We start from the raw sequence: 16,874 nt of genomic DNA, 5'->3' as shown, positions 1-16,874 counted from the left end.
CGCTTCCGGTTTCCGGCACCCGCCGAACAGCTCTGCGGACTTAAATAAGGTAGACATGACCGAGGATGCGGACTTCCGGGTTTCTTTGTGCGGTTCACACCCCCTCCCTGGGCAGAAGGGAGAGCTGTCCATATAGGAAGCGGGTTGCGCGACATGCACACTCGGATTTTAGTAGAACCGTATTTGTTCAGCGGTGTATTCACTGGAGAAAGCAACCAAGAGAGGATGTCGTACTATTTGCAACTTAGTTTCATATGAAGAATTAGATAATTTAGGGTGTTAAAAATAATGATACTGTAAAAAGGTTTTCAAACTTCGAAACCATAAGGTTTCTGCGTGAAAGCTCAAGGGAGCGCGAGGCTTTTCAGTGCAGCTGAGCACTGGATTTTGCCTCGGAGATCGGCTCTGAGGAGGCAACTGAACTGAGGCAGGCATTGCTTCCTGCAACATGAGGGCTGATTGGTGTGGGTGTGTGGGTTTTAAGCACAAATTCACACCCTTCTTGGTCCTTCTTGCCTCTACCGTAGTTTGGAGGTAATAGAATCATAACTGTCAAGTTTTCCCTTTTCTCGCGAGGAAGCCTATTCAACATAAGGGAATTTCCCTTTAAAAAAGGGAGAACTTGACAGCTATGAATAGAATTAAAGCACTCTCACTGTCTTGGAATTGATGATTTTAGAGCAATTTTAGGACATTTTCCATGCGACAGAAGCTTTAAGTTAGAAACAGTATGAACGTCGATGATCGCTGTCCAGCCACAACCACGCTAAAAATCTAGATTTCCCCAGTTTCCTGTGAATGTCTCTTTCTTTCTCCCTTGAGGGAAAAGTTGGAAACGAGCAGCTTCCATCACTATGATGGGTGGGTGTTGTGCTACTTAAAGTGCAATCCCAACCCTACTTACATGGGAGTAAGCCCCACTAAATTAAATAGGACGTACTTCTGAGTAGCCATCACCCTTACAAAAAAAAAAGTTGCCTCCGTGGATGACTTAGCGGCATGTGATTTGTGATTGGAAGAGGAGACATCGTGAGAGCTAACGCAGATCGCGCCACAAGACCTGCCGGGAAAGGTAGTTCGGGGAGGCTGGAAGCTGTATGGGAGCCGCAGTACCGGAAACTAATAGGCAGCCGGGAAGCATCTTGGGCGAGAGCAGCTCCTTCCCAGGTGAGTCCACCCCCCGCCATTCCCTCGGTGTAAGAGGCTTGCCCTGAGCCTCAGGCGCTTCAGACAGTGGTTTTTGTCTTTGCCCATCCTTCTCGGCCATAATGTTTCTCAGGGTTTCACAGCATTGCCTGCCTTTAACTCGCTCCCACTTCGATAATCAAGCCTGCATTGTGAATGTTCTTAATCCTTTCTCTATTGTCTGGTCGGCCTGCAATATAGGAAGGAATAGTAGCTAACCGCTCGCCGTCTTACCCGGGGTGCTAGTAGGAGGCCCTCTCAAATCTGTAGTTGAGGAAGAACATCCAAAACAGAGGGCACGTGACTCCAAACACTCCTTTCTTTGAAGGATATTAACTCTTGGTCTCCATCAAACCATTGTTGCTTCTGAGAGGTTTGAGTGCTTGTAGTCTGATAATTTTCTTCTCTGTCTTCTGTTGTTACACATGATTAACTCAGATGCTGTGTTTTTATTCCAAGCTGCCAGTTATAGAGCATGAAAGTATCTTTCCTCCCCCACTCCTTTCCTGCTATCATCATTTTCTTCAGATTAATGGGCACTAAGCTGTGTTAGTTATAGCTGCAAGATCTGTATCAACCCCAGAGGTTCTACTGAAGAAGATAATTGTACAGTGTGTGTGCGCGCACACACACACCTATGGCCTTTGAAACAGAATTGTCTTTTTGCTCCATTCAATGGCTTCTGTCTCTTTAAGGACTGTGTTATGGATAAGTTTGTTATACGAAAACCCAGAACTGAAGGACACCCTAAGGAGAAAGATCCCGGAGAAAAGATTTACAAGCAAGCTACTATAGAATCTCTGAAGGTAAGATATTGGATATGCCCTAATTATCTAATTTCATTAAATGTCTATTGTAATATGTTATGGTTGTCCTTTTGTTTCAGATAGCTTGACAGTGTTTTTGAGCATACAAATAGGGAAGGCGAAACTTAGCCAAGCAAAGGAGGAGGGTTATTGGTTTGTTTTCATTTTTTATGTATTTTGTGTCCTCCTTTCATTTCTTGATGTTGTGAACCACCTTGTGATCTTCGGATGAAGGGCAGTATACAAAATAAATAAATGCTAGCAAAGCAGAAGTTATTTTGAGAGAGAGGTAGGTACAAAATCCTATAGGGCAATAAGTACTTGGGTCTGGGTGGGTGCGGTTAGTCCCTTCACAGTTGTTGGAACAAAATCATTAATTAACATGTTGCATAGTGAACTATTAAAGTTCCCTAAAGTAGTCAGAAACGCATCTTTTATAGTATGGGTTGGATCCAGAGAAATGTGGGCAAAAGTGGTTGGGTGCAAGATGATTTCCCTGCCTATTCTTCCCCCTTTCCCTTTAGCCTTATATGCCTTAACTCACCACATTCAGCAGGGTCCCCCCACCAGCACCTTCAGGAGAGGCTTGAGGGTGCTGTGGGGATGGATCTGACACTGTGCATGCAGTTTACAAACCATTCCTACTAAAGAGGTCCTAATGCAGTAGTTCAAAAGCTTCAATGAAACCGCTTTGATGATACACTTTACTTTGACGAGGTAGACTACAGCGTCTATCATCTCTTCATTATTGGCCATGCTGTCTGGGGCTGATGGGAGTTAAGGGTCCAACAGCCGCTAGAGGGTCACAGGTTCCCCTTCCCTGGTAGAAGGAGTTGGGTCCAAAGTGGTGAAGAAACTGCAAGAAGTCCATGTAAAGGCTGACAACAAAAAGCGCTGCATCGGTGAAGTAAAAAGTTAGCTTACAGTGGACCAAGTCAGGAAAGGTGTTTATATTTGCTTGAGGTGTTTGGCTTACTGAGATTTGGAATAAAGAATTTGGAGGATAGGCTGTGGCTTGAAAAAAATATTTGATAAGTGGAGGGGTGACATTACATTGGGATGAGATGAAAAATAAGAGCTGGTAGTTGACAATACTATGAGGTGTTTTCATGATTGGTTTTGTTTTTAAAAACCCTGCTTAAAACACTCATTTCAGAATAGTAAGTGGATTGAAGATGGCAGTCTAATGAGTTTATTTTGCTTCCTAGATTTCTCTCATTTGCTTCACATCAGGGACTTGCTGTGAAACAAGTATTCGTCTGTTTGGATTACCCAGGTTTCCTGCACTTAGTCTACCTGTCATATTTAATAATTCATAGCAATCGTATTAGCTGACACAGAATACAGTACATTTATCTGCAATAAGTTATGTGTGCCTCTTTCTGTCTCCTAATGATGATTGTTCTTTGCAGAGAGTTGTGGTTATAGAAGATATAAAAAGATGGAAATCTATGCTAGAGCTTTCAATTCAGTCTAAGGAGAATCTAATTGAAGCCTTAATGGAATTAAGGAAGAAAATACCCTCCAAGGAAGTTTTACTTTCAACAAAAATAGGTAACATTCTTTTTTTATTTTCCATTGGAAATATGTAATGTGGTTCATTTGAATAAACTGATACCTATCAGTTGTGCTCATTTTAAAAAATGCTTGGCATGTTGAATACACACACACACACACACACACACACACACACACAGTGGTACCTCTGGTTGCGAATGGGATCCGTTCCGGAGGCCCGTTCGCAACATGAAAAGCCCGCAACCTGAAGCGCCATTATTTAAATACAATGAATTAGTCAAGAACTTGTATGGAGAAGTGAAGATGTATACAGATGTTCCAGCTGTCATAACTGCTGTGCTAAATTTCTGGGCTTATAGCAGGCATTGGTGGAAATACCGTAACACTGGCCTGGAAATTGCTGGCAAAGCAGCCAAATATCATTCCATCTCATGGCAAGTCTTTTTCACCCATGTTACTGATTCCAGGTGCTTACAAGCTTGCCCTCAGTTTTCAGAAGTTTCATTCAATGCTGCTGCTGTACTAATATGTATTAATGTGTAGTAAGACTTTGTGTTGCTTTCATCTTCTGCAAGGTCATACAGTGAACAAGATGCGCAAGCATCCAGATCAGGATGTAGCTGCTCTTGCCAAAGAAGTGTATACTGAGTGGCGAACATTCATCAAAGACCATTCAGATAGACCCTTAATAGAAGTGAGAAGTAATCCCAGGACAGAGAAGCTTAGGCAGAATGCACAGAAGCTACTTGCTGAAGCTCTAGAGCTGGAGGTACTGTGTTTTTATTACTCATTTTCTGAAAATGGCTTTGAATGAGAAGCATTTTTCTTTGCAAAGTTGGGGTGGTTCTGTTATGGATTTAGAGCAGATGCCAGGAATTCAAAACGGAAAAGTGCTGATCTTAGTGATGAGAGGCGAGGGTTTAAATTCTAGTTGCATTTTATAGTGGATATGAGTCTGTATTTATAATTTGCATGTTGTGCACATAACAACAAACTGAATGATTTGCAACTTACTTTTTTTAAAAATAAGGGGAACAATGTATAACTTTGCCTATAGTTATTATTTATGTAACATTTACTATTTATGTAACATTATCTTACATTGGTCCATGGGGTCACGAAGAGTTGGACACGACTAAACAACAACAACAAATCTTACATTATGTTATTTTATTTACACCTTGCCTCTTCCTCTCAAAGGAGCCCAAGTTGCAACAAAACACAACACAAAATATTCCTCTCAAAGGAGCCCAAGTTGCAGCAAAACAAAACACAAAATATTCTGAAACAGTTAAAACATAATCTCATCCAGTGATTTCAGGGTTGTCAGGAGCAGTGTCCTTCAGTCATCAAATGGCTGGGTATTAAAGGCTGAAATATGAGGGGACGTTATTATTCTCTCCATGAGTCTATGCAGCAGATTTCTTGCTCTTCTCAGAGAATCATGGTGATGGAAATCACTCCAAAGGTCATCTAGTCCAACCACTTGCAGATGCAGGAATTCTGCTGCATAGAATTGTGTAGAATGTCATGTTCAAACAAGACTATCTGATTTTTTAAAAAGGTTTTAAGCCCTATACTTAAACATGTTCACTTACCGTATCTGTTTCAAAGCTGCGCCAGGGATTATGTGTGCTGATTAGCATCATAGGCGATATCCAGTCAGCACTATCCATAGCTGGCTTTTTCCTCAATGAAACTGAGACACCCTCAATTTACAGAGCAGGATCTTTCTTCCTAGAACTAAAAACTAATGTAGATTTTATAATGAATGCAATGGGTGTGTTTCCGACCCACCCCCAGTGCTCTAAAAATGTTCCATCCGTCTTCACCTCTTCAATCAGCAGAGAAGGAAGGAAGCAATAGTTAAATAAATCAGAAAAATAAAATAAAATGTTTTTGGTGCATTGTGAGAAATTACATGGAAATTCACCTTTTGGCCTTGTAGAATGAGCAAACCTTTCTGTAGGTGGCTGCAAAAGTACCATCTGATCCTAAGATTGAAACCTATTGTTAGGACTTTTCACTGTCCTTTCCCCCCAATATATTCTTTGTAATGAGGAGGGTATAGAAAAAATTAAAAGCTATTTACTTGGTGCTGGAAAAGACATCAGATTTGGCACCTGGGAGGGACATTCTGTGTATGGACACTACAACTGAGAAGGTGTCCTCCCTAGTTGTTACTTGCCTAACTGCAGAAGGTGAGAGGTGGAACTAGAAAATATGATTATATAATCATAATATACTATTATAATCTTACTGTGATTATAAAATAGAGCAGAGTCATGTGTTAGAACATCATGGACTCTACATGACCCTGGACTGTAACTGATGGGTAGGAGGAGTAGAAAAAACATTTGCTTTTGCATAGCCAGCATGTACATATCATCCTAATAATGCAAAGAAAAGGAAGCATGGAAATGGATTGTTATTCTCAGTGGAAAATACTGCATGGTGTTATCACATCAGTAGATCTGGCTTCCCCCTCCAGTTCCCGTGGATTGGGACTCTGGAGCAAATTTTGGGGGTCTTCAAGGAGCTGCATGGGGGGAGGAGAGGAAAGCGAAGTCCTATAGTGTGAGCAAAAGCCTGCTTGTGCAACATTGGAGATCACACAATATTTGAATGCACTAAATCTGTGCTAAAGCCCTTTGGATGCTCTGTATTTCAGGCAAACTTTATATCCGTAATTAAGTGTTTGTAAATCAAAGTTTATTGTGAGAACCTACAGAGAGGGTCAATAGTGTACAAAGTGGTGGTAAATATCAGATCCCTGTGGTATTCTTAAGTAATGAACACAACAAGAATTCTCTCTAAGCCTTAATGATCAGTTTGCCTGCTATATTAAATTCCATAATAATTATCCTTTTAATGTATTCATTAATTATCCTTTAAATGGCACGTCAAGGCCCTCAGGAATTGCCGTGCGAAATTTAGAAGCAGTGTTTACAGTCCTTGTCAACTCTGGTCAGAAAACCATGCACCGTTTCTGCTAAGGAGCTAATGTTGGGTCCTGAAGCTGGAGTGCTCAGCTTCAACTCTGCCATGTATGTAACTCTTCAGATACATGCTTGATGTTGCTGATCTGGAGCAGTCAGTAGCCAGAAGCCAGTTTTAATTGGGATTGTGTCCTGGCTCATTACTATGTATGAATAGTACATACGTTTGCCAAAAGGCTGGGTCTGCATGTTCAGGACTCTTTTATTTCCACCTCGTGCAAACGTACGAAGAGCCTTTTGCCTGCCAGATGTTGCTGAACTAAATTTCGCACCAGCTCTAGCAAGCATGGCCAAGGATGATGGGAGTTGTAGTTCAGCAACATCTGGAGAGCCAGAGCTTCTCTGCACCTGATTGATATGCTGCCTCTACCTTCTTTTTCCATCCGTTACTCTTGTTGCATCTGGCTGGTCACTGCTGTCACTCTTCTTCACCTTGTATTTGTGCAGATGTTAAGATAGCTGCTGAATGAGAATCTTTTTTAACCAATGCAAAGCAAGATTAGGAGGAAAAAACAACCTAGCAACCCCTCAGTGACATAGCAAGCAGACAGTTGAAATAATAGCGACCCCTACTATCTCCCTACTGCTCTCGGTGACTGCCTACATCTGCCTAATTGTGAAACAAGTGGTCTTTATAGCATCCATCTGCTAACCAATCGTTTCAGCTTTAATCATTATTATATAATATTTTATTATTTTTGTTTGTGTGTAAGTCACTCTGAAATTTATTTGCTGCTGAAGGGCTGGTTAATTGCCTTTTGCTGCAATGTACAAATGGGGAAACTATGTGTGCAAGGTAGCATCTTGACTGTTCTTCATGGGAAATGCTTATCTAATATAAGATTCATATATAATGCAAACTATTTGCAGTATTTTCCAGTAATGAATTGGGTGGATCCCAGTCTAATTGCCATAAACATCTAATTTTGACACCATGAGTGTTGGGGAATAATATACTTGCTGAACTTTCTTTGTTTGCTTCTGCCTACTAGCAGGTTAGCTGTCGAGCAGAGGAGCCTAATTTTTTTGGGGGGGGGGGAGGGAATGTGACATCCCCACTCGTTCTGAGAACTTCAAAGGCCAGGGTGGTAATAGTTTAAAACATAGAGTATCTTCTTCTGTTGAACCCCTTCTGGCAATCCCCCCTCTGTGTTGGATTAAGCCATTATGATCCCTGGCAAAGCATAAGACCCTTCTTTTAATTTATAAAATAAATAATAAAACAATAATAAAATAATGGAGATGGAGGCTGCCTGTCCACTATTTAATTGCCGGGGTGTAGGGGTGGGGAGGGATTCCAATAAGTAGGAGGTGCCACATTAAAGGCCTGATTCCTATGTAGTATGGGAACAGGCCTTCTCCTGAAGAACATAATGATCAGTAGAATATATAAAGGGTTGAGACTATTGTATCCCAAGCTGTATAGGACTTTGTACACTAGAACCAGCACCTCACACTCAGCCCGGAAGTAGGGCTAGTAAATGTAGTTATTAGACTTTAAGACCACTTTTCAGGCTAAAACGCTTCTCAAAGCAGTTTACAACTGTATGCAATGCAAATCCAAAACCAAAACCATCAAGCACTTAAATATCCAGTACGATGTGATGTACACTAGCCAACATTCCACATACAGTGAAACAAAAATGGCCTCCAGAGGCCATGTTTTTAGAAGTAAGTTTTAAAGGCCAATTTAAAGTTAACAAGCAATGGGGCTTGCCTTATCTCACTTGGAATCTAATTGCAAGAATGCGGAAGCCACCGCCGAGAAGGTCCTGTTCTGTGTATTCACCAGTATAATCAAAACTCTCCGTCTTATTGTTTGAATCTTCCCCACAAGAGCCATTGTTACTAACACAAAGAAGTGTCATATGCATTTTCAAGAACCACCAGAGGTGAGCTGTGAGCAAAATGTGAGAAGCAAGAGTTAGAATCAGAAGCTATTCAAAATAATTGGAGCAGTGAGCTTTGGACAGTGCGTTTTTGATCCACAACCCTGCAAAGATCAGTGATCTTATGGAGGATGAGGAGGGTCAGTGATTTCAGTGGAGTACTAAAATTTAGATATAAGATTCCAGAAAGAGTGGGAAGTGGTTATACCACAGCAGAGGTAAGAAATAAGCCTGAAGATAGTAACAATTGAACATTCTGGATTCTCCCCAAATACAGAATTCCTCGGCACTAATGGCCAAAAGAGAAATAAACCCTTTCTTGGTAGGCAATAGTTGCTTTTCATTTATTTCTATATAATTTATTTAGATGTCTCAGCTGTGCCAAATTACATAGCTTGGCACATGTTGAAGCAATAACTTCATAATTAACATTTAGCAAATCCCTTTCTGTTTTCTTAATTACACCTCCTTGCACTTGCTTGCAGAGCCTGCATTTCCCTTTACAGCCCTGCCAGTCGGCCCTGCCAAGTATTTAGAACATCCAGGTTTTGGAGTTGAGTTTGAAATGATATCAAAAGTGTCTTGTATCACTGAATGTTATCGGAGGCAGTATTACCCTGTTCGTAATTGCACTTGAACCTGATATCCCAGGTTGGCTGCAGATTAGTTTCCTGTTGGGCTGGCAAAAAAAAAAGCGACTGACCACACTGCCTTGTTCTTTAATTGCTGGAGTGAAATTAAATTGCTCTTCCTGTTTTACTTGTGATGTGAAGTGGATTTCCTTGAATTTGAGCTGATTAAGAAACCAGCCTCCAATTTCAAACAGTTAGTCTCCTTATTAAATGTAAGGATCTCATTTCTTACTTTCTGTTTTCAGATTGGTCACCCGCTGGTGGAAAATATTGAGCGAGAAGCTTTTCATCTCTCATCCCGTCTCATTAGCGCACCCTACCGCAGGACTGTGCGAGCCCTCGTATTCGCTTTAAAGCACAAGCCTGAAATGCGAACACAAGTGCAAAGTGGTGTGCTGTCACCTAGCATGCTTGTGCAAAGCTACAAAAAGTGACTCAAAGGCCTTTTGCAGAAGGGGTGCAGCGGTTGGGGGTAGGGATAACTGTATTATGAAATAATGGAGGGAATCACTTCTGTTTCTTTGATGAATATTAGTGAATACATTAACCACATAATTGTTCAGTACTATCAGAGAGTGTTTCAGGATATCCCTTCAATGTCAAGTTCTCATTTGATGCAAAGGGCGGTTTGCAGTTCAGAGAGTTAAGAGGAACGGGAAAGGAAATTACCTTTAAGCAGCCTGGAAGGTAATTTCAGCTGGTAAGAGACCAGGTCTTTGTGATATTCTGTTCCCAAGCATGTATGGCACAAACCTTTGTGGGCTTCATCACAGGGACTGGCTAGTATGCTTAAAAGAAACTCTGGTGACCAAATGTAATTAGTTTGTAAACTGAAGCTTGCTCCGTCTGCCATCCTCCAGCATCAAATCACCTCTTTTGCACATTTGCTCTACCATTATCTGCTCAGCCTTCATATCTATGTACTTTGAAGCAGGGGTAAGGAACCTGTGGCCCTTCCATCAGCCCCAGCCAGCATTTTCAGTGATGGGGTTGTAGCCAGATAACAATGGGGGGGGGACACAGGATCCCCACCCTGCTCTGAAGAATTGCATTCTCCAGTGGCATTTAAGAACTGAGGAGGAAAACATTTGATGCACTTGGCCAACAAGACCAGCAAGAGCCCGTGGTGGCATAGGTTATGTTTAACATCAGTAGTGCCATGGGATTGTGATACCTAATTGGTCTGAAAGGGCAAGTAGACCTTTTTTCTGTGCACTATTATGGGTGGATATGAAAAGAGTTCTGCTGTACAGTTCTGCTGTATAACGTACACTGAGGTTCTAGGGGTCCATATGCAAAGGCAAAATAGCATCAGAACAATCCGAGGAGCAACCTCTGCCATCCAGGATTTCTCTGCAGCCTACCAGAGGCTTTGTGCAACATTCCCAGAACCCTGTAAGCAAGGTGCAAATCTTGAAAAGCTGTTTCTGCAAAGGAAAAGCCTTTGGGTGGCCCTGCAAAACCTTACAAGGGCTTCCAGAGCCAGTGGTTGCGTAAGGAAAATAAGTGTAAATTGCAGGTACTGCATAAATACCAATGCTTACAAACCAGCCACCTAATGTCCTGGACCTTCCTACTTCCTTTTCCAGTACTTTACTTTGCCCTAAAATGTTACTACCTCATCCTCATTGGCTGGTCTTTTTTTTTTAAATAAAAAACAACCACCACCAATAACAACTCCCCTGCCTTACCTTCAGACTGATACAAACAAGAATGTTGTGAGATATTGAACTATAATTTTCCAGGGGGAGAAATGGCCTTTTCAAAAGATGTTGGGTGAAATTCAGCATTGCACAAGGTGGCATAATCTTGGTCTTCATCCACCTATACCTCCAAAAAATCTGTTCTGGAGAATCTGTGGAGATGGTGCTGTAAGAGATAAGAGTCCACTTGCAGAAGTCCTTTACCCTCATGCATGAGCAGTGTTGGACTGCTTTTCTCCACAAAAATTAAAACAATAATACAGATCAACTTTGTGTTCTTGAAAAGTTTTAACACAATTCAAAAGAGATTCATCTTGGTATTAAGTCTCCTACTATAATGTAACGTACTGTGTGTGGTCAAGGCAGCACTGATTTTAAGAACAAATAGCAGATAAGCTATGAACGTTATAGTGGAGAACAGAGGAGGAGTCGACACAAGAGCACTGAAAGAAAGTGGGAGGCTAGAAAACCAAAGTATATAATCAGCCGGTAAGTGGGAATGAAGTCTTTTAAGTGTATATTTACATTCAAAGTGTGTTTATACAAGTTACTCTGTGAACGATTTTGCTTTAAAGCAAAGCAAGATAGTATGAAAACAATTAGGACAAAGCGCAAAGGGAGTTCTGCTAGCACTTCTCATTTAGATTCCTTCCGTCAAAAGCCGTCCTCACAAGACTTGATGTCCGTAAATGCTTGGCTAAGGGGGAGGTGGGAGTTAAATTCAGCACAAGTTGTTTTCCTAAGCACACATATTGACTAGTTGGAAGAAAGATGTGAGCACGTTGCAGTAAAACCAATATGTAAACAAACATTAAATAAGGCATTTTAAAAATGCCAAGTGTGGGGAGCCTTTGGCCCTCCAGATGTTGCTGAACTACAACTCCCATTATCCCTGGCTATTGGCTATGCAAGGTACAGATTATGGGAGTTGTGTAGTCCAGCAACATCAGGAGGCCCTAAGGTTCCCTACACTAATTTTATACATACCATTTCTATGCCTGTTCCTCAGTTGGTGATTTTCAGTCTACAAAACTGCAGTATATTTCAGATAAGATGAAACTGCCTCTGTTAAGCTGAGAGTTGGAACAAATATTACAGCTAAATGAAAACCTACTGAAAATAGTTTTACAATATAACCCCAATTTGGAGTATGTTGGAAAGAACAGCATGGTTATAATAAAAGTTAAGAAGAAGGATGTTTTCAGCATTCTTCCTGGCTAGAATATAACCAGACAATGACTCTTCAGGAAATATTGTTATATTTTGGAAGTGTAAAAATAGATACAATGTCTAAATTCAGACCGTGATACAAGAAGCAATATAACCCAGAATGTAGGGCACCGTATCTAAAAACAAAACCAAACCACAAATAGTTTGTGTCCTGAACAGATAGAACACAGTTTTGAAATGTATGTATTGGAACAAGGTCATTTGAAAGCAATGTGAACAAAGTGTTAAGTGGCTTTTCTTGTGCTTCCTTGCTCTGTTGCAAAATAAAGGCATTTTCACTATGACACTAAAAAACACCGCTTTTCCCACACCTGTAATGTGGGTGTAAAGTCTGCATTGGCTGACATGCACATTTGATTTCAAAATAAGACTCTTCCACTTTCTATTCAAAATAATGATACAAAGGCCCATGATGCGGTTCTACTGCTGAAGCCAAGCAGGGCAGTTTCTGGCCCTGCATTCTGCAAAACTGATCTTACCCTGGGAACCGTATATACAGTAAGTTGCTCTTGAGTTCTCTGGCAAAAAGGGCAGAGTGCAAGCATAAGCAGTAAGAATGAATAAATAACATGCCCAGGTACCCACACATGACATACAAGAAGCTAAAGGATGGTGTTTGACATGGGCTGTTTCTTAAAATGACGTTTTCGAAATGCAAACTTGAGAGAAAGAATTCCACTCTAACTATGCTTTATAGCCATTCACGGATAAGCTGCTCTTGAAGGTGGGCATTTGCCCATGCCCCCAAGACCAGCATAATCTGGTGGAAATAAACCATTTCCACTTTGCACCGAGTTTCCAAGATCAGTTGGAGCCTGATAGAATTCTCAGTTTGCATATCCCATATCTTTGTTAGGGAGAGTAGCTCAGTTGGTAGAGCATGAGACGCTTGATCTCAAGGTCCTGAGTTAAGAGTCACATGTTGGGCAAAAGATTCCTACATGGACTAGTTGACCCTCACGGTCCCTTCCAACACTACAGATTGAGGGTGCAGGGCCCAATGGTCTCAAAAGTCTAGAGTCAGCATTGTTAATGAACTGTTCCCTGCAGTTATCTCCCCACCCCACTGCAAAAAATGAAGAAGCAGCGCAGCTAAATTGTAATGTTGGGTCAATATAGCAGACAACGAAGATTCAGCTAATGTCATGTGCCTGTTTAGTGCTGTAGATTCTCTTAGCCTTTGGGCTGCTTGAGGGCCTAACAGGAAACCCCTTTCTAATTTATTTATGTTTCAAGTATTTATAAAAAAAAAATAATCGAAAAAGATTGTAAATTAGTTTACAAGGAAATCAGAATTAATACAGTATATAGCCATACCTCGGGCCAACTTACACCTACATATGCACTCCCTCTCAGCAATTACTGTTGTTGGCACCTGCTTGTCTCGAGGGACAGTGGCAAGTTATAATGATAGCATTGTAAAATCCTTCTCTTTTAAGGACTTATAATTCTGCCTATTAGGACAATGTGCAACTCTCTAGATGGAAAGAAACTCCTGATGCTTTCAAAGGTATGTAAGCTAAAAATATTGTGTCCTCATCTGTCTTTTAGTGCAGATATTCCCACACAGCTATCTATGCATGAGTAGAACTGGATTTGCCTTCCATGCGTCCATTCTCCCTTTGTGCTCTCAGTATTATATTACATTTTTCTCCATATCCAAACTGCGTGCCATGCCAGCCGATACCACAGGAGGGTGCCCTGTACAACCAAACATACCAACTCTGCTGTAGCATGAAATGAAGCTGGGTGGATGGAAACTTTTAGCAGAGCTAAGGTACATAATCTTCCCGAGCATGTAGCACACAGGCCTATAGCAGGATATAGTGGCTATCTTTTTGAATATTACGGCAAAGTTTCACTTCTTATATCTAGGTTATTCATTCCATTTTAGGAAAGATTCCCCCCCCTAATATGTTACTGAAACCTACCTCACCAAAGTCTTTAACTCTCTGTCTTTGTGCTGTTTTCTCTCTTAGGAGAAGAATGCTGGTCAGTGGATGTTAGACAGGATTACTAAGGCTAAGTGTGGAAAATACATGTTCAGGGTAGTGCTTTGAGAAATTGCTAGAGATATCTGAAGGGGGAGATTGCTGATCCTGTGTAAAACCATCCTCATGCATTGGGTGGGTGCACAATCCACATTAAATTAATCACTTTAAAAGAAAGTTAAGCATATGCTTAAATAACTCCCAGTGAAATCAATGGGACTTTAACAAGCGCCTAACTTTGGTTGTGTCATATCCAACCAAATTAACCATCTTAAATGGTTAAATTCTCTTCTTAAACTTCCTCAGTACCAATTACTTCGTATATCAAGCTGTCTAAAACCATACCTCTTATGGGTAAGTAACATGAAACTACCCAACATAGATTAAAAGGGTGTAGAGGGGCCAATTCATATAGGAAAGTGCCTTAGGTCAATTCAGCCAACTGCAAATTTTACAAGTTCCCACAGAATATTTGTACACACACATATACTGGACATTGAATCTCAGACTTAAGTTTTGTATATGAGATGCAAATGATGGGATCCAAAAGCAAGTTACTCACATCTAAATATCTTTGAAATTAATAAACTATTCAGTTTAGATTTTTAGCTATTGCAAAAGACCCAGAAAATGATAAAAAGAAAACTAGGGGATAGGTAAATTTGAATACATCAAGACAGTTATAACACAAATAATAGCCTTTCCTTAATAAAAGTAACTTGTAACACCAATAAAAATGTAGCAACTTTGGAATGAATGTGCTTTAATTCACTGGCAACTCGGTTATCTCTGATTTTAAGCAGACTTGTGTGAAAGTACCTTTCAAGCAAAATTCAAGCAGAATTTGTAACAATGCATTTGATATATACACCTCTAGGATGGTTTCTTACTTTCCCCTAATTACAGCATGGGCCACAAAAGAACAAGTAGGAAGGAGAGACAGAAGTCATAAAAATAAAATGCACTTATTGATGGGCAGTGGGTACTTGATTTGAGGCTGGGGTATAAGAGGAGGAACAGTAAAAAAAAAAGTTCCTCTCATCCTCCCCTTGACCAGGCCTCACAGAATCCCCTGTAGCCTCAGAGCCTTAACAGATGCTGCCTTCACATTTTAATGCGTTGCTCAAAAGTTGATCCATTGCCATGGCAAAGAAAATACTTCAGCTTTTTTTTGCTGTGTACAAATGGAAGTGATGCAGCAAAGACTACCTAATGTACAAATAGATAATCAGATGCCCACTTACAGCTGTGATAATGGGAGGCAGATTTATAGTGAGAGAACAAGCTGCCCTCACACCTACAAAATCTTCAGAAATTCATGATGAGTGGTCCTTACCACTCAGTGGATGACAAACCAATCGTGAGTCAACAATGTGACGGTGAGGCCCAAAAGGTCGATTCTATTTCAGGCTGCATTATTAGCGCAATGTACCATCCACTGCCCAGTCTTGGGAAGCAACTGTGCTGCTGCTGTGGTTTTCCTTACTACTCAGCTTGGGTCTGATTCGGAGTGCTGCATTCAGTCCTGGCCACCCACAAGTCAAGGAGGATGTTGACAGGCGCAAAAAGGCTCTTAAGGAGAGCTCTGAGCCACACAAGTGAAAGCTTAAAATGTGGGAGCGTGGCGTGCTGAGTCTCTAGAAGAGCAGGTGACCCAGGTTGTGTGCAGACACTGATGGATGCGTTGGCCATGTCCTGGCTGATACATAATCGCTGTCAGTCTGAAGGAGGCCTTTGCACACAGGGATACCCAAATGTAGGGCTCCATCCACACCGATGGAGATTAAAGAGCACCACTATGTATTCTGTACCCATGGACTGGCACTGATTCATGGGTACTAGATGACTGAAAAAGGTTTATATTAGAAAGATATCCATATTTTGTAAGGTGACGGCTGTGCTTAAATTATGGCAGGAGGAAAGGTGGGTGGCAGGTGAATGTGCTGCTGAATGAAATCCACAAGCCCCCCAAACATAAGTTTTACCATTTTAGGGCTACATAAGGCTTCTTAAAAACAGTAGCTAAAAAAGTCTTTTCCCACCACCAAATGCACTACCTTAACACACTTTCTGGGGCAGCACTAGCAGAGTGATATATACCTTTATTCATTGTCCCTGTTCTATTATTATTCTCTAATCTGCGAATGAAGGGCTAGCTACACTTTCCATGCTAGCATGTACAACAGTGGTCTAATACGTTTTGCAGAGGAATTCTTGGGGAGAGGTACTTAGCAGTAGTACTTTTCCCACCTGCCCTATCCCATCTCCAAATTGCCCTCACCCCAAGAAGTTTTTTCCCTTGTGGAGTTTTGACCACACATTCTCAAGGACAACTGTGTGTTTCCCGTCAGTAACGTGCAGTTTAAAGCCATTTTGGGTGTGTGTGTGTTTTTATAGTGGGGCAGTGGTGGGCAGGGAACCAGTTAAATGCATCTCCGCTCCCAAAAACTCCCCAGGGAAGTGACTTCCTCATTTAAAGGAGGTCACTTGAACATAGCATCTCGTCTGGCCTTAAATGAACAAATGTGCTCCATCAGTGGTATGCCAACTTGAGAAGGAAGGGGGATGTAAATTTGCTTATAACCCTTAGGAAGTATCAATTTTAAAGAATAATCACATTGGAAATATGTCATAAAGAAATGTAAGACTGTAATTGTATTTTTCAACAATAAAAGCCACCTCCCTTTAGTAGTTCATTTGCTTCGCATATGGGTGGAGGAAATCCTGAAGAAAGCAAAGATTAACCCATTGCATGTGGAGTAGGCTGTCTCTTTGGGCTGCTGGCCCCCTGAAGACCACCACTAGGCAAGAGAGCCACACCACACCTTATTTCTCCTGGTAATTACAATGATATGTTTTCTTACATGCGTGACAATGTCAAAAGGACACAGTGTGTGTGTTGTGAAACAAACAACTATTCC

At 41.1% G+C, this 16,874-nt stretch overlaps 1 protein-coding gene across 1 annotated transcript; it reads left to right on the top strand.

The window, feature by feature from the left end:
• Positions 1-2: 2 nt before the first annotated feature.
• TCEANC2 (transcription elongation factor A N-terminal and central domain containing 2) lies at positions 3-16,641 on the top strand. Its single transcript, XM_035122794.2, has 5 exons — positions 3-1,167; positions 1,881-1,991; positions 3,404-3,545; positions 4,085-4,278; positions 9,275-16,641. The coding sequence occupies exons 2-5, from the start codon at positions 1,890-1,892 to the stop codon at positions 9,461-9,463; spliced, it is 627 nt and encodes a 208-aa protein (XP_034978685.2). The 5' UTR covers positions 3-1,167; positions 1,881-1,889; the 3' UTR covers positions 9,464-16,641.
• The last annotated feature ends 233 nt before the right edge of the window (positions 16,642-16,874 follow it).

The sequence above is a fragment of the Zootoca vivipara genome, chromosome 7, assembly GCF_963506605.1.
Source record: "Zootoca vivipara chromosome 7, rZooViv1.1, whole genome shotgun sequence".
In the NCBI taxonomy this organism is placed as follows: Eukaryota; Metazoa; Chordata; class Lepidosauria; order Squamata; family Lacertidae; genus Zootoca; species Zootoca vivipara.
This window is presented reverse-complemented; position numbering and strand designations above follow the sequence as displayed.